Source organism: Zootoca vivipara, chromosome Z1, assembly GCF_965207765.1.
Source record: "Zootoca vivipara chromosome Z1, rZooViv2.hap1.1, whole genome shotgun sequence".
NCBI lineage: Eukaryota > Metazoa > Chordata > Lepidosauria > Squamata > Lacertidae > Zootoca > Zootoca vivipara.
In genome coordinates, this window is record NC_142583.1 from 60,418,306 (window position 1) to 60,436,179 (window position 17,874).

The window sequence follows — 17,874 nt, forward strand, 5'->3', positions numbered from 1 at the left end:
GTTGACACAACAGAGGGAGCCTCCCTTGAATCACATGGTATTTATAATAGGTTGGGATTTTCAGCCAGTAGACCCCAAACATCTAATTTTCTATGGGAAAGAAAATAATGCTCACCCAGTTCTCTCCACTGAGATGCTTATGTTTCATGTGCTCTCTCTCTCTCCCTCCCTCTCTGGTTTCTCCTTCCTTCAGGACATACAGATATGAGAAACTTTACCCACCCACAAAATAAAAGATGTGTGTGTGTGTGTTTCCATTGCCTGGTTCCTGCCCCCACTGCCACATTCTGTAGTGAAACTATAATTTCATCACAAGACCTTTTCTGTTTCCTGTTTTTTTTTTTAAGGCAATGGTTTATTTTATTGAAGCTACAGGAGAATATCCTCTCTATAGTGGCTGACTAATTCATAATAATTATTATTTCCTTGATCGTAGTTCACTCTACATAGAAATGTGAAATACTCCCTGCTCTCCCCATGTCTTCTAACACCATCCAGTTCATATTAATCATAGAATTGTAGAGTTGGAAGAGACCCCCCAAGGGTCATGCAGGAATCTCAACTAAAACATCCATGACAGGTGGCCATCCAACCTCTGCTTAAAAGTCTCCAATGAAGGAGAGTCTGCCACCTCTTGTTGGAGTCTGTTCCACTGTTGAACAGCTCTTACTGTCAGAAAGTTATTCTTGATGTTTAGTCGGAATCTCATTTCCTGTAACTTGAATCCATTGGTTCAGGTCCTACCCTCCAGTCCAGGAGAAATCAAGTTTGCTCCATCTTCCGTGTGACAGCCCTTTAGATATTTGAAGATGTTGCCTCTTTTCCGGGCTAGACATTTGCAGCTCCCTCAATGGTTCTTCATAAGGCTTGGCTTCTAGATCCTTTATCATCTTGGTCACCCTCCTCTGCACACATCCCAGCTTGTCAATATTCTTCTTAAATTGTGGCGCCCAGAACTGGACAGAGTATTCCAGGTGTGGTCTGATGTCAGACAGGAGTGGGACTCCTCCTCCTTCTCCTCCTCCTCCTCCTCTTCTTCTATCACTCATAGCGGAGTAAGATTGTCTTCCATGAGCACAGTCTTAACAGTGAGTCCATAAGTGACTGTAGGGGCCAATTCTGGATCCACACACCCTTCCACAGTGGGGACATATATTTCCAGGCAGGAGTTGATCAAGGTGAGGGTTTGCCAAATGTGCCTTCCTCTTAGCATGTTTCTCCCTTTTGTCCTGATTACCTCCCTTGACCTGGACACTAGACTTCTGTTGGTGCAGCCTAGAATAATATTAGTTTTTTTTGCTTCTGCATCGTACAGTTGTCTCATGCTGAGGCGTTTGTTCCCAAAGCAGACATTTCGGCTTTGAATGTGGTAGCAGGGGGAGAAATGGGGTGGGCAAATCTGTCCATTTGAATTTGCCTCCATTTCTCATTTTTTCCCAATCTTAAGTCCAATTCTCCACATTTCCATAGTTCAGGAGATGGGCTTTCAGCAAAGCTGACGGAATGAGTCCTGCTTCCTACCAGTAGCTCTCCCACTGAGGCAGTCTAATGGAAAGGCTGCTCCCAGTTAGAAAATAATGTAAAATTACTGGGAAATGTATCAATTACTTTTAGAATGGCACACAAAGGATGAGCAGGTTAAATTGGTAATAATACACTGGGCGAGGGATTTGGGGCATGATCAACTTTCTGATTGGGAAAGGTTACGGAAAACGGATTTAAAAATTTTGGCATGTTAATTTGGCCATATTAACAGGCAGACTCAGAAATCAGGACAATAACAAATTTTAAAATGAATGGGAACTTTTATTGCATACATGTCAAAGCATTGTACACAAGCTGATACATCAGCAGGATTCTAAAAAAAAAACATTTGCAATGTTAGAATAATAGATAAAATCAGATACGAATGGATGGAAACATAACTTGGACATGCATGATTTAACAAGGAAATAATGGAACCACAGAGAAGGTAGAGGGAAGTCAAGGGATTGTAGAAATCCCACATTTTGCATAAACAGTATGTAAAATGATATATGAATTTTATTTTTTTAAAAAAATTCTTAATGTTTATTGTTATAAGATGCTTGTTATAATAAAAGTTAATAAAATATATTTAAAAATAAATAATTTTTGGCATGTTGTACGTTGAAAGTGAATTATATGAAAATGATGTATAGGTGGTATCTGACTCCTACTAAATCAGCAAAAATGTATAAGACAAGTACAAATATTTGTTGTAAATGTAAAGAACAAGAAGGTACCTTTTATCATATGTGGTGGATGTGTAACAAATGCATTCTAGGAAATGATATATCATGAAATGAAAAAAATATTTAAAATAACCTTTATAAAGAAACCAGAAGCATTTTTATTAGGAATTGTAGGTACCGAGATTCCAAAGGAACAGAAAAGACTTTTTATGTATGCAATGACGGCCGCACGGATGCTACTAGCCCAGAGATGGAAATAAGATAAAGTTCCTACAAGAGAAGAATGGCAAACTAAGCTGTTGGACTACTCCAAAATGGCAAAACTGACCGGAAGGCTCAGGAAGCAAGAAGACAAAAGTTTTAAGAAAGAATGGGAAAGATTTATAATTTACTGTATTTAAGAGACCACTATAAGCAAATGAAAACATTAGCAGGATTTTAACAACACTTGTAAGGTAACAAATACGTTGGATAATATGGAGAGATTTAAAATATGGATAATGAAATAATATGCTGTTTGAAAAAATGGCAATAGGACCCATGGAAGGGATGTAGGGAGGTCTTGAAATTCAGAAGAATCTCTAAACCTGAGTATGCATTTGATATTGTTATAATTTCACACTTGTAAAATCAAATAAAAATTACTTACACAAAAAAGGAAAGCTTGCTCCCAATTGAGAGCTGAGGGAGAGGAGGCCAGATGGAGCTAGACTAGTAGATACTCTCCCTCTTAAATTGGTCGGAATAGTTGGAATGTATAGAATAGAAATCTCCTTTTTGCCCTTCCCACGTTTTTAAAAGGCTCTTGTGGGGGGAAGCAGCTCCCTCTCCGATCACAGTTCTTCCAAAAACATCCACTTTCTGAGGCCTGGGAGAGGATGCTGGCTGATCCAGGGCTTTTGTGTTCCCACCCCATTTCCGAATTGGTGGAAACTTCTATCTTTGTTGCCTGTCCTTGTTAATTTTGGATGTTCCCAAGTATGAGATAATATAATTTTCCAAATTATAACCTGCAAGTACATTCTATGGTTAAAATATTTTTCAGGCAATTTTTGAAGAAAAATAAAGGATAATTTAAGGCATACACACACACACACACACAGAGAGAGAGAGAGAGAGAGAGAGAGAGCGCACACACACACAAACACATACAAGGAAGAAATGCATCTTTATTAAGATGGTACGCAATTTATTGCGATGAACATACAGAAACAGGGCATACAGATACAAGTTGAAGCAGTTGATTTAAGTCAGTTGGCTTCCCTTTTGAGTTTGGGGTGTCATTTCACTCCAGTTAAGTCTGGAATGGAATTGGGGTTGGCAGGAAAAAATGCAGTATTTGTATGTTCAGATTGTATAGAAATCGCAAGCTGACCGGTCCACAATAGAAAGTGTCCTTTCATACTGCATCACGGTGTGGTACGCTGGCTAGACATCAACGGATAGGAAGTGCCTACAGAGGGTGGTGAATACAGCACAAGATATTATGGGCTGTCTGTGAATCCGCTGGATGACATTGCGGAAGACCGCTGTCTCGGGAGAGTGAGGAAAATTCTTAGGGATGATTCACACTCTGTCCGGCACTTTCTGATTAGTCGCACCAACAGGGTAAAGAACAGCTTCTATCCGTGGGTTGTTAGGCTGCTGAATGAAAACATAACAACAGGGCAACTGACTTTTGGGTTTGGTGGGTGCGCGTCAGTAAATGAGGGGAATTAAGACCAATAGCTAAGTGGGGGTGCTTGTGTAATCTCACTGTATATAAGTTGTACAAGTGACAATAAAGTATTTCAATTTCTATTTCTATTTCAATTTTACATCCGACCCGCGGACGGTCCAGGAATCAGCGTGTTTTTTACATGAGTAGAATGTGTGCTTTTATTTTAAATGCATCTCTGGGTTATTTGTGGGGCATAGGAATTTGTACATTTTTTTTTCCAAAATATAGTCCGGCCCCCCACAAGGTCTGAGGGACAATGGACCGGCCTTCTGCTGAAAAAGTTTGCTGACCCCTGCCTTTGACCGTGACATCCTTCTGGACCAGGATGGGTATCAAAGGCACTGAATTACAACGGTTTCTTTCCTGCCAGAGAGTAGCAGTGGGGAAGTGTGTCTCAGGCCACTGGCACTTGTGCTATGGGGTTTTCCAGGAGCTATTTTGTCCCCCTCACACAAAAAAGCTACACTTTTGTTTTTCCCTCTTCCCTTTCTTTCTTTCTTTCTTTCTTTCTTTTTTGAGAAAACCACTGAGACAACTGCAGGTGTCATACTGCTGCTGATGGGACAAGTTCTTAAATGCTTTTGTTGAGTCTGAACATTACTGTCTAATCCCGAGGATGGTGATGTCAATGAAAACACTCCCAGTGGTTTCCATGGGGTTTCCATGGGAAGGCGTTTAAGTGGGTACAGCTTAAGCTCCCTCCTTCTTTAGGCTGCTGTCGTGAGACTGGGCCATTGGGAGTGCTCAGGGTGGAGTTGCGTAACCCTTGTGGCTCAGGTAGGGCCCCAGTGAACCATGTTTGAGGTTAGTGATCAGAAGGGAGGGGGGTTGGAGAGGACTTGGAATCACAGGCTCCAAGTATGGGGGAGCTGTGGGGGCCAAGCCCCCATACACACAAAAAAAACTTCTGCAGCAGCCGCATGGGCATGCCGCGGGGCGCCCACACACATTTTCACTGAGACTTTTTAAAAAAAACACATGGCAAGCTGATGGGAAAATGTGGAGAATGGACTTAGATTAGAAAAATAAGAAACCAAGAGAAACCAAAACCCACACATTCACCCACCCTGGCTGGTGAGTAAACTCTGCGGGTTACTTTCTAGGTCTTAGGAGATTCACCACAGTGAGAGGGTTTGGCACTCTCCGAACTGAGGCAAAGTATGATGAAGTTCCATACTGGAAAGGTCTTCTTAATCCTGCAAAAATAAAACAAATCCCATGTGAGTATTAGACACAACAAAGTAAAACTGGAGTTAGAAGCCAATGGTTGGGATTAGCAGGCAGTGTTTTTCACAAAAGCCTTGAAGAAACATCATGCCAGCTCCTTAACCCTGTTAAGGTGTTTGGTTTTTTACACAGGATGGAAACTCATGTAGGACAGAAAGAGTAGGCTGGGGGGGGGGTGCATTTTGCTAAGTTCCCACTACCTCCAGCATGTCACCTTCTTCTCTCCACCATCCTCCTTCTAGTGGGAAAATGTTGGGCGCAAATCCTTGGGATGAGACTCAAACAAGGGATAGAAAATGGGAAGCAGGATGATAAAGGAGCTGGGGAAATTTCCCTATGAGGAAATAATGCGATGTTTAGGTCCTTTTAGTTTAGAGGGGAGAGGTGAGTGTGGAGGGAATGGAAAGATGTGTATGAAATTATGTGCAATACAGAAAGAGAAAGCACCTCCCTAGCTCCTAATTCCAGAACCTAGTGATGGCAAATGGTTGGAGACTCAGAACACACAAAGGGCAGTATTGTGTACAAAGCACATAATTCATAATGCCATTATACAAATCTATTTTATATCCCTCCCCTCCTGCCAAAGAAGCCTAGGGTGGCACAGAACTAATGATAAAACAATAAAGACATCTTTGTGAAAATTCCTGAAGATCTCAGGCTGGAGCCGTGTTTAAGAGGAAGGTCTTTAGCGGGTGCTGAAAAGAAAACGGAGAGGATGGCACCTGTATCATATATAAGGGGAGGGAATTCCAAAGGGTGGGAGCCACAACATTTAAAGCCCAGTTGCTACATTGAGGAGAATGGAGCTATGCAGAGCATAGGAATCAATTGGGTTCATAAGGGGAGGTGACCTTTCAGATATCCTGGTACCACTGAGCGTAGCCTGGTAGCTAAGCTGTGACTGCGCAAGGAGTACTGTGTGGTAGCTGCACCTTTAAAAAAGGGCATTGTAGAACTGGAAAAACTTCAGAAAAGGGTAGCAGGCCCCTGGCCAATGGGAGATGGGGGTCTGCCCCACTGAACTTTCTCTGCCTCCCAAAAAAAACCTATTTATTTATTTTTTACAAACAAGTAATTAAATGAAAAAGAGAGCCTCCATTTTTCCTTCTTAAAGGTCCTTTTGTCCTTTTGTCACACTTTGTCTCAGAGGTTAAAGGTAAGGGACCCCTGACCATTAGGCCCAGTTGTGACCAACTCTGGGGTTGCGGCGCTCATCTCGCGTTATTGGCCGAGGGAGCCGGCGTACAGCTTCCAGGACATGTGGCCAGCATGACAAAGCCACTTCTGGTGAACCAGAGCAGCACACGGAAATGTCATTTACCTTCCCACTGTAGTGGTACTCTTTGAACCGGGTTGCCACCGTACAGGTTGTCCAGAGCAGATGGCATTTTTTCCATTGTGGTACTCAATGCAGTGGAGATATTATTTCCCAGATAATATTGAGGTAGTGACCTTAGTTTCAGCAAGACTGCTGCATACTTCAGTTAGGGGCAGTTCCTCTGACAATCGCTTCTTATCACAATAAAAAGATGGCCCAGGGATTTCTGCAGGTAAACCACAGACACAAAACCCAAACTCCTAATCTTATTGGGTATTAACAAATTATGACGCATGAAGACCAGTGTTTTTTTTCTTCAATGGTTAAAGCCATGTCATTGGGACATGACTATAATATAAATACCAGCTGCTTACATAGAGTTGTGAGATCAAGTTGACTTCTAGATTTTTCTTCAGACAACCTTGAAGCAAAGCAAAGCAAAGGTAAGGCTTGGGGTGCTTCCATTTGGGGGCTTCAAATTGCAAAAAAGGTTCCTGAGTTGTCAAATATGGCTTGTTAACAACATGTGTTTATTTGTTTTCAACTTAATGGATTTTCCTTGAAAACTGAAAATCTGAAGGGTGTGGGATATAGGGTAGCATTTTGATGACAACAACACTGTGTGCTTGCTGCCCCCCCCCAAAAAAAAATTTCATGCATTGGGAGCATCGATCCCACAATAATCACCCATCTGGATGAACCCAAGGCTTTTGCTGCAATTTAGAGAGGCTAAACTACTTGGTTGTGTTATAAATGTACTCTACAGGTAAAATGACATATATTCATTACATCTTATCAGGGCTGGCATCCAGATTGGACCCCAGCTATGAGCCAAAATGTATATCTAGTGGTCAAAAAGTAATCTGAACAGCTGCTTCCTAAAATTACAAAAATATATTGCTTTAGTAGAAATAAGTAATTAATTTCAATGGGATTTACATCCAAGAAAAATTTTGTGCGGGAATTGTCCTTGAAGAACACATGGGGGGAAGTGAGGTCACACACTGGCCATGCCCACAATATCACAGTTGTTGCCAGCTCTGTCATTCATTGGGTGGAAGTTCTGAAGGGGAAATGATGTGCCTTCAGGAGGAACCTATTTGTATTCTTGCCAAACCCAGTAGACATGAAGGACTGGGAGTGGAGCCAGTGGGTCATGAGATGTTGGGGTGGCAGCAGCATGTGTGGGTCTCCTCCCCTCTCTCCGCGCAGTCTTGGATAACTTCTGGATAATTTTTGTAAAAAGAAGAGTTCTGCCAACTACCCAATCTTTAGCAAGCTGGGGGGGGGGGGCAGGCAAAAACCTGCATCCATTGTTTCTTGCCTGTGTTGTTTCAGGTTCCTCTGCCACAATGAAACTGCTGGTTTGTCTTTCCTGCATTCTGAGCATAGCAGCTGCTGTCCCAGTCCGTGTAAGTAGCACTGAACCTGTGGATGGGGAAAACTGTCAGGCCGACCACAGCTAGAATCTCTTCGTAATACAGTTGTTGCGCACTGTAACAACATGAAAATGAGATAAAAATAAGTAAAGGGGGTAGATGTCCAAGAGATAAGCAGAGCCATTTGGGCTGCTAAGAACATGGCATATTTCCTACTCTGGGTACCAGTTCTGCATAGAAAGTTGCAAGCGTGCCACCGCATGTGCATTTTGCCCAGTGCGCATATAATGGGAAACCCTGTTTCTCAGGCTCTTTCCATCTTGTGTATGTTATACAAACAGCAATTCATCACACTTGAGTTCACCATTTCAGAGATGTGAATGCCCCAAACTGGCATTCATGGGATAACCAACTCTGTATATATAAACAAGTCCTGGCCCATATAAAGTGGCTGCTTCAATCTGCCTAATGGAAGGGCTGGGAGCACCCCTGGGCTTACCAAGCAGCATCTCCTTCCTACTTTCCTTCCTTCCTTCATGTTACGCCAGGCAGCTGGAAAGCCAGGCATCAGCCTCTAGCTTCTAAATCTTCTTCTTCTTCCTTTCCTTACACCAGCTGCCCTTCTCCTCCCTTGCTCAGGGAAATGTCTCTGGGCTCAGAGATATGTTAGGGAAGGCTGGGGGGGTCTAGACCTGGAATTCATTTTCGAGCTAGGCCAGCGTTGCCCAAATGAAAAGAAAACAAATGAAAAAGAACTGTTTGAAGAAGCAGAAGCCTCCATGGGCTGCAAGAGGGGTGTCTGGAAGCACCATGCTAGGGACTCTTGCCTTGTCCCAGCAAACTCTCATTGACCAATCCATGGACAAGGACAAGTTGTGCCTCCAACAGCATTGTGAGATGAGGGAAGTGAGAAGAATTCTCATGGGAGGTGATAGGAACCTGAGGAAATGGGGAATTTAGGATAGGTGGAACCTTTGCTTGGGTTCTAGAGGGATACTTTACAAAGCCTCCCAATGTCATCCTGTGAGGATAAAGCATGAAATCTAACCCACAAAAAACATGAAATCTAACCCTGTTTTTATTTCATGTTTTGACAGCGGTCAGCAAGTGGCAGTGCCAGCAATGAGGTAAACCATCTTTTATATTTTTTTAACTGTCTTAATTGTTATATTTGTTTTACTGTATATTTAATGTTGTATGCTACTTAGAAGCCATTCTGATATATAAGTGGAATTATTATTATTATTATTATTATTATTATTATTTATACCCCGCCCATCTGGCTGGGTTTCTCCAGCCTCTCTGGGTGGCTTTCAGCAGAATATTAAAATACAATGATTCATCCAGTATTAAAAGCTTCCCTAAACACACACACACATATATATAATAAAAAAATTAATTATATCAATAATTTCCTGTGTCCAAGAGCCTTAGTGCCATAGAAACAATATTAAAAGCACAACTTCTGCAAGATGCTTTTGATTTCTGGGAGATATTTTAAGAGCAGCATGAATATGATTGCTTGTTTGTTACCTTAATGTTGACTCTAGTATTTTTAGGGCAGGCTCTTCACAAGGCCACTCCCCAAATTTACTAAACTTCATATATCAAACAGTATGAGATGTGTGTGTAAGCATAAAGCCATCAATCAAATTCCAACCAGAGCAAATAAGTTTTCAAAATCCGCTTGCTTTTGATAGGCTTCTGATGATGACTGATCTTGGGTTCACCAAAATGCAGGTAGCCTTTCAAATAACCAGGTCCTTAACTGTCAACGGCTTAAAATATCAAAACCAGCTCTTTAATATAGCCATGCTGAGACTGATAGGGCTCTGCAACACCTGGAGAGCAACAGGTTGAAGAAGACCAAAATACATCGAGCCTCGAAACACACACACAACCAATTAAATTGGAACAGAATGGGTGTCACATGATGCCATAAGCATTGTGACAGCTGCATTCTTAAAGGTAGCCCTGCAGAGAGAGCATTACAGGAAGAAAGTGTGGCATAGCTGCCAAGTTATCCCTTTTTTTAAGGGATTTTCCCTTATGCTGAATAGGCTTCCTCGCGAGAAAAGGGAAAACTTGGCAGCTATGAAGTGTGGGTGTCAGCAGAGTGTGTTCAAACCACTTCTGCCACACTTGCGGTGTTAGTTGTCTGTCTCCACCTTCTGTTTCTCTGGTTTTGCTCTTTCCATAGCGCATTCCCATCATGGTTCCCCAAGTGCCTCCTCAGGTTCCTCCTCAGATGCTTCCTCGGTTTCTTCCTCCACTTCCAGGACAACCATTACCACCTCAATTTCCAGCACAGCCATACCCACCTCAGATTCCAGCACAGCCATACCCAGCACAGGTAAAACCAGCATGGCATTAAGAGAAGGGTGCATGCCTATGCTTGTGGCAAGTACCAAGTTCATTCCTTCAATGGCACACACCCCATTTACCAAAATGTAGAGCTGTGATTTTGCATTCCTGGATGCCTCGCTCCCCAAACAGGAAGAGCCCACTGATAACAAGTTGCAAGAGGGCGACCTGCATCGTCATCTAGAGGCCATTTTAAAGGGTGCCATATTGTCAGGCTGGATTTGGAGATGACCTGGGAGCAACAAGAGATGGTGTGCAAGTCCCACCTCAATCAGGGCTGCTCCTGACTGCTGCTTTGTCGTGGGCAGCAGGGCCAGCTATGGGGGTTGGAAGGGGATTCAGCCCCCTCAATATTTGTGGGCAGGGAGCTCAGTCCCCCCCCCTCCCAATACTGAGGTCGTGTGTATGACTTCACATGATGCTGGGCCACCTCAATGTGGGGGGCAGGTTGGCGCCCCTAATTGTGGGTGTATTTTGCAGTGCATTGATGCTGCATTTATTCTGCTTTACTTTGTTCTTCAATTATACTACTGCGTTATTGCTGTCGGGGCTGGTGGGGTGGGGTGGAGTGAAGAGTTATAGCACAACAAAAGAAAAACAAAAATAAACCAGAGCATTTGTGCTGTAAAAGTTGCAGAATCTCAGCAGGCTGTTGCAGGATATGTACTGATCGGAAATGGTCCTGGAGCAGTGTGACTGCCCTGGAACGTTTTGCGGGCGCAAACAGAATTGAGAGCAAGATCTCATATGAGCAGCCCAGTAGCATGAGCGTAAGTCATTATGAATGCAGGATAAATAGGATGTCTGGAGGTGATCTTAGTAACTCTGTGTTTTCCTAGGCATTGTATTCAACTCATTTATATACTGAGCACATTTGCATAGTTGTTGTTGTTGTTGTTTAGTCATTTAGTCATGTCCGACTCTTCATGACCCCATGGACCAGAGCATGCCAGGCACTCCTGTCTTCCTCTGCCTCCTGCAGTTTGGTCAAACTTATGTTAGTAGCTTCGAGAACACTGTCCAGCCATCTCATCCTCTGTCGTCCCCTTCTCCTAGTGCCCTCCATCTTTCCCAACATCAGGGTCTTTTCCAGGGAGTCTTCTCTTCTCATGAGGTGGCCAAAGTATTGGAGCCTCAGCTTCAGGATCTGTCCTTCCAGTGAGCACTCAGGGCTGATTTCCTTCAGAATGGATAGGTTTGATCTTCTTGCAGTCCATGGGACTCTCAAGAGTCTCCTCCAGCACCATAATTTAAAAGCATCAATTCTTCGGTGATCAGCCTTCTTTATGGTCCAGCTCTCACTTCCATACATCACTACTGGGAAAACCATAGCTTTAACTATACGGACCTTTGTCGGCAAGGTGATGTCTCTGCTTTTTAAGTACCTTCAATTAAAAATAGCATCAAGGTTATACAGTATACAACAAAATGCAATAAAATATGCTGCTGTAACATCCAAGAACTGACATGCATATTTCTAGTATGAAGTTGGTTTGATGCTGTTCTGTTATGCGTAGAGCCCACATTACTAGCCCTTCCTTCCTCTGATTCCTGGATGGCTGAACACTTCCTAAAACCCTTATAGAATTGCTATACCACCAGATGGCACCATTGTTTCAAACAACTGTAGTTCTCAATAAGAACTTTGGTTTTCTTCCCCAAAGTCTGGTGTGTATTGTACACAAGGAAAAAATGACATTTCATGTAGCTGACCATTTTGTTGAGAAGATGCCTTAGCAACCAGACAGAGAAATTTCATGAGGGGGATATGAATAACAAGATAATTAAAGGCGAATATGTTAGCACAATTTGTTTCACAGCCTTGTTTCTTTTACAGATGATCCCAATCTATGTGACCTATGATCCAGCTCAGGTAACTTCTTGATATCCATGCATGGGGGAATTCTAGCACAGAGGGGGAAAGCAAGGATTCAGACTGGGGGGATAAGGACTAGGTGGGAAATCCTGTTGAAATATACTCTGAGTCGAGAGTGAATTTCATGCTCTTTATTCGGCTTGTAGTAGCAACAGAAGAAGAAGAGAAGAATGGCTCCCCAAAATGTGTGCTTATATACATTATTTACACAATGGTCCTTGCATGATTGGCTACTTCAGGGCTGCACCTGTAGGCCATTCAAGTTGCGGATTCACTTCTGCCAGCAGCCTCATTGGCTGCTCCTGCAGGCCAATCAGGTTGCGGATTCACTTCTGCAAGCAGCCTCATTGGCTGCTCCTGCAGGCCAATCAGGTTGCTGATTCACTTCCACCTGAAGCTGGATTGAGTGGCTCTTGCGGACCAATCAGACTGCTGCATTCTGGATCCTATTGTTCTAAGATTCAGCTCAGTACATAACACCTGTGATGAGTATATCTTGAAGATAAACCAGGTGAAGGCAGCCATCAGGTCTTGAACCCTCGGTGAGATAGGGACTTCCCCTGCATGCAAAGACAGGCTTCAGTGGACTGAGCAGATGAAACGAATAGTGGGTCCAACGGCCAAGAAGGCGGTTTCTGCCCATGTTGTAGTGGGAAGTGAGGGGCAGGTGGGGCTTGTCAACCTGGGGAGCCCACCTAGGAGAAGGAATACTCTGTGTATTGATCAGTCTGTGTTAGTAATTAACCTGCTTTGCCGCAAGGAGGCAACCTAGATAGTGTAACCCAAAGGCCTGGAAACAATGCCTTATGAGGAACGGCTTAGGGAGCTGGGTATGTTTAGCCTGGAGAAGAGAAGGTTAAGGGGTGATATGATAGCCATGTTCAAATATATAAAAGGATGTCATATAGAGGAGGGAGAAAGGTTGTTTTCTGCTGCTCCAGAGAAGCGGACACGGAGCAATGGATTAAAACTACAAGAAAGAAGATTCCGCCTAAACATTAGGAAGAACTTCCTGACAGTAAGAGCTGTTCGGCAGTGGAATTTGCTACCAAGGAGTGTGGTGGAGTCTCCTTCTTTGGAGGTCTTTAAGCAGAGGCTTGACAGGCATATGTCAAGAATGCTTTGATGGTGTTTCCTGCTTGGCAGGGGTTTGGACTGGATGGCCCTTGTGGTCTCTTCCAACTCTATGATTCTAACCCATCAGATTTTACTCAGTTTTGTTTAATGCTGGTTTTAATGTGTGAGTTATTTACTGTTGTGAGTCACTTTGAGTTACTTTTGTGTGTGTTTTTTAAAAAGTGACTAATAAATTTAAATATTAATATTGAATCTCCATTGTTTTCTTCTTTTCCCTTAGGGTTTGCCCTCTATTCTCACCAATCTGCCAGGCGTGGTAAGTTCAAAATTCTGCTTGCTTTCTATACCACCACTGATTTCAGACTTTCATAAGCAGCAGCCGTGGTTAACGCCTAGATTGAATAAGAAATGAGAGTTCACGAGTGAAATATCATCCATAGGGTAGTTCCTTCCTTGGTTATCTCCTACCATCTGTCCAATGGTTTCATCAGTCCAATTTTTTAATATTAAAAAAGTTCACATTTTTGAATGTCTATGCTGACATGGCCAACCTGCTTTCTTTCTATCAGAACCAACTTGCATGACTCTCCTGACTGGGGCTGATGGAAGTTTTAGTCCAGAACCTTTAGAAGGTGTCAGTTTATGCACTTCCATAGAAAAACTCGTGCGCATTTGATCAAATGAACTGAAAAATATACAGTGCCAATTCTGGCTTAAACCAATTTCAGAACAGACTTCTTTGTGGGGATTCCAAAGAGCACCAATCAAGTAACGTCAGTTTCGATCATTGAATGACCGCACTTGCAGCACAATAATCAAAACCTCTCTACTCAGATGTAAGCCACATTGAGTTCAATGTTATACCTTTTTACCTGGAAGGAAAAGCCCCTGTGAACTCAGTGGGAGTTACTTTCTGAGCAAACATGGCTAAGATTGCATTGTGGAATGTCATTTACTTTCTCTGGGTTACTCCCCGAATCTAAGAGATGGGAAGGAATAAAATGCACCAAGACAACAACACTACTCATCAAATTCTGCATCGGTGTTGTAAATACTTTAGCTAAAGTGGGTGGTCTCATTGATTCCTCGTTGCCATAGCATTATGGCAGCTCTCTGATATAGAAAGCCAGTATTTGAAACCAAACTTTATATGATTGAACTCTTGGTGAACCCTGGAGCTGGAGCTGCTGGTGGCCCAGTTCTGGTAAGACAATTTACTGTTCATCATTGTTACTAGATCGTAGCACAGGGGCGGGGGGGGGCAGGTGGAGGGCATAGCTACACTGCACTGTGGGAATTGGCCCATAATGTTCACCAAATAACCGTGTGATTGACCTCTGTTACAAGAATGCAGTGTACTGATTTTTTGCGTCTCTCTAGATCCCTTATCCTGGAATTCCTGGGGCGGTAAGTTAATTGATCTTCATTGCATCATATCTCCATAGTCAGAGATCCAAGGGGAAACTCAGAGTTGTGGCCAAAATAATGCCAAAAACCCAAACCAAAATTAAGTGTCCTGGTGTGAGTTATTTGGGGGGATTTCGGGTATCCTCGTCACGCAAAGCACATTATCTAATCAAAGATAATGCGGGTTGCGGAAGGGATGTAGAAATCCTCCTGGTTTGGGTGGGTGCTGGGGATCTGCACCCTAATGGCTAATGGGCCCCCTATTTATTCCTGGCATCTTTTGAATTTGGTCACTCACTCGTGCTGGTTTTGAATCTCCCTCCCACCTGCCGCTTGTCTTAAGGTGTTAGCCTGACATTGCTTTGCCTTTCTAGGGGTTGCCTATATTCAGGGGTCCAGTAGGAATTTTGCCATCTGGCTGATTGGCCTTGCCATTTGGTTTTTGCCTACTGATAAGCAAATCGTCACAACTTGTTAGGTTGGTGGTTAGGCTTTTGGTTAATTAATTTGTTGGAGGAGGGGTGTGGCATCTACATGTCGACCCTCTTCTTAACATTGCTCCATATAGAAGCATTCCGTTAAAGGAATCCTGGGGCTTTGTCTCTCGTCCTTACATCCCCGTCAAATGGCGGGGCTGGGGGGCCTCTTTACAGAGACTGAGCCTTGGGGAACACTCATGGACAAGAGGGAGGAATGTCTGGGCACAGCTACCTCCTCTCCCATTGGGTGTTTACTTGACTTCCCTTTACGCGTGGGGAAGTCGGAGCCTGGTCCTGTCCAAATTGGACAGATGGTGATGGTCCTGACCCAAGTGGTCAGATGGAAATGGTCCTGCCCCTACGGGCAGATGGAAATTGGTCCTGTCCCAAAGCGGGGGACAGTTGGTTTAACCAAAAGCCTAAGCCAACACTCAACTAAATAATTGTAATTAAATAAAGTTGTGGCCAAAATAATGCCAAAAACCCAAACCAAAATTAAGTGTCCTGGTGTGAGTTATTTGGGGGGATTTCGGGCAACCTCGTCATGCAAGACAATTTACTGTTCATCATTGTTACTAGATCGTAGCACAGGGGCGGGGGGGGGGGGCAGGTGGAGGGCATAGCTACACTGCACTGTGGGAATTGGCCCATAATGTTCACCAAATAACCGTGTGATTGACCTCTGTTACAAGAATGCAGTGTACTGATTTTTTGCCTCTCTCTAGATCCCTTATCCTGGAATTCCTGGGGCGGTAAGTTCATTGATCTTCATTGCATCATATTTCCATAGTCAGAGATCCAAGGGGAAACTCAGAGGTCTTTGAATGATTGCCTGATTGTATGAGTGGGTTTGGGTCTCTTGAGGACCGTGGACACATTTGAGATCTGGAGAAACTGTTGCAGACCACACGCAATGACCAGTCACACACTGCGACCTATTCCATTGGCTACAGTGGAATACTACTTTCAAGTGTAATTTCAGAAGTGGGACGGGTACCTTCCGAGTACCAGGGAAGGTACCTGGAGGTGAATCAATGTTTTTTGCACATGGTTCTATTGGTGGATTTCTGGGTTCGGGAAGTGGGGACCAAAGAAAGTAGATTCCTTCCTGCCTGATATCTGCCCACACCTTTCTTGGAGGCTACCAAGATTCATGTTAAATGCTTTTCAAGAGTCTTACTGTCTTATACATTTTTAGGGCTTCACACCTGTTGTGGGGGTAAGTATTTTTATACTTCTATCAGTACTAATAACAACCAGCTGGCGTCTAGGGGGGCTGGTTTCCCTCAAAATTGTGCACCCAGGGCCATGGCCTCCTTGCTTCCACCTCAAGGTTCAGTTTCTATGCCCCTCATCCACAGCCATGCTTGTCCCATACCTTTCCCAGGTAAAACCTGTTCTGTAGCTGTAGCTCTGTCAGTAGAGCATGAGGCTCTTAATCTCAGGGTCGTGGGTTCAAGCCCCACATTGGGCAAATTGCAGGGCATTGCAAGGGGTTGTGCTAGATGACCCTTGTGGTCCCTTTCAACTTTTCAGTCCTATGATTCTATGCCCTAAGGAGAGGAGGCCTAAAGAAACCACTACAGCATGTGTATGAACTCCTATAGGCTTCCCCCAACATCATCTCAAAAAGCATAACATAGTATTATGAGGAAATCGTGGTTTATGAATGAGCCTCAGGGCTGAGTACTCCCTACTCTCCTTCCTTCATGGCTTGTGTTAAGCCAGAGTTCCCCATTACATCTGAACTGATGAACTGAATGATGGGATAATAAACCACCCAGGGCCGTGGTGGATGAAGCTTTGAAACATCATCTAAACTGGGACAGAGTTTTACTAGGGACCAGAATCAGACATTGGGAACTGAGCAGATTCTGCCTACATACTTTCTGTATTATTATTATTATTATTATTATTATTATTATTATTATTATTATTAAAGATTTTATTGATTTACAGAAATATATGCAATGTCTCTCATAACATGTTTCCAAATCAGTTTCATTTGTTGAGACATTGGGAAGAAAGAGAGGGATAGAAGTAGATGGGGGGTCAGGTGACGGTGTTTCTATTTTACTTAATATACGTTTGGGGGGGGGGGTGTCAGCGTCGCTTGTGCAGGTTCTTTGTTGTTCCCTTGTGTTCCTTTGGTGGTGAGAGAGGTTAAAATAACCAAGCAAACATTAGAAATGACCCCAGAATTGGCCTTACTAAACATTTTCCAAGACAATAATAAGAACTTTTAATCAATGAAGCATTACTTTCTTCAACAGAAATAGCATCCCAGCTGATATACCCTCCTGCGGTATGTACCAAGTGTTTTGTTGACAAATTCCGTTTCATGTCTTTATGAAATGCTTTATGAAATGCTTATGTTTAATACTAGTATGTCAAAACCTGTACAGCATCCCATCATGTGTGCCAACTTCCCTCACTTATTCAGGACACATTCCAGTGAATGTTTAAAAATGCTTAAGGCTACAATCATATTCCATATACCTGACAGCAGGTTTCATTGTACCCCCCAAGTAAAAATGCATAAAATTGGGCTGGGTGTCCCATGGCTTTCAGTGAGAGAAACAGAAACCAATGGGATTTTCAAGGACTTTGCTTTGGCTGAATTATATCCTTGGAGAGCAGATTTGTAGCACAATGAGACAAGTGACCAGGGCCAGCCCAAGACATTTTTTATGTCAGAGGAAAACCACAAAATGGCATCCCCCTCCCCGCCAGGGAAGAAGGAATGAGTGAAGATCTACACCAGGAACAGGAGAATAAAGATCTACATCTGCTGCCCCTGTGGGTCCTGCC

General features: G+C 43.2%; 1 protein-coding gene across 3 annotated transcripts in view; it reads left to right on the plus strand.

The window, feature by feature from the left end:
* Positions 1-17,874, plus strand: part of LOC132592676 (uncharacterized) — a 28,293-nt gene that overhangs the window by 9,420 nt on the left and 999 nt on the right. Inside the window, exons 1-10 of one of the 3 annotated variants that reach the window (XM_088660563.1) lie at positions 7,565-7,665; positions 7,820-7,893; positions 8,958-8,987; positions 10,061-10,213; positions 12,062-12,097; positions 13,458-13,493; positions 14,558-14,584; positions 15,789-15,815; positions 16,262-16,282; positions 17,337-17,368. In XM_088660563.1, the coding sequence (XP_088516689.1) occupies positions 7,608-7,665; positions 7,820-7,893; positions 8,958-8,987; positions 10,061-10,213; positions 12,062-12,097; positions 13,458-13,493; positions 14,558-14,584; positions 15,789-15,815; positions 16,262-16,282; positions 17,337-17,342 (468 nt within the window). In that variant the 5' untranslated portion in view covers positions 7,565-7,607 and the 3' untranslated portion in view covers positions 17,343-17,368. Of the gene's footprint in view, positions 1-7,561; positions 7,666-7,819; positions 7,894-8,957; positions 8,988-10,060; positions 10,214-12,061; positions 12,098-13,457; positions 13,494-14,557; positions 14,585-15,788; positions 15,816-16,261; positions 16,283-17,336; positions 17,369-17,874 lie in introns of those variants that run through there. The other 2 variants (XM_088660565.1, XM_088660564.1) reach the window with 2 other exon arrangements.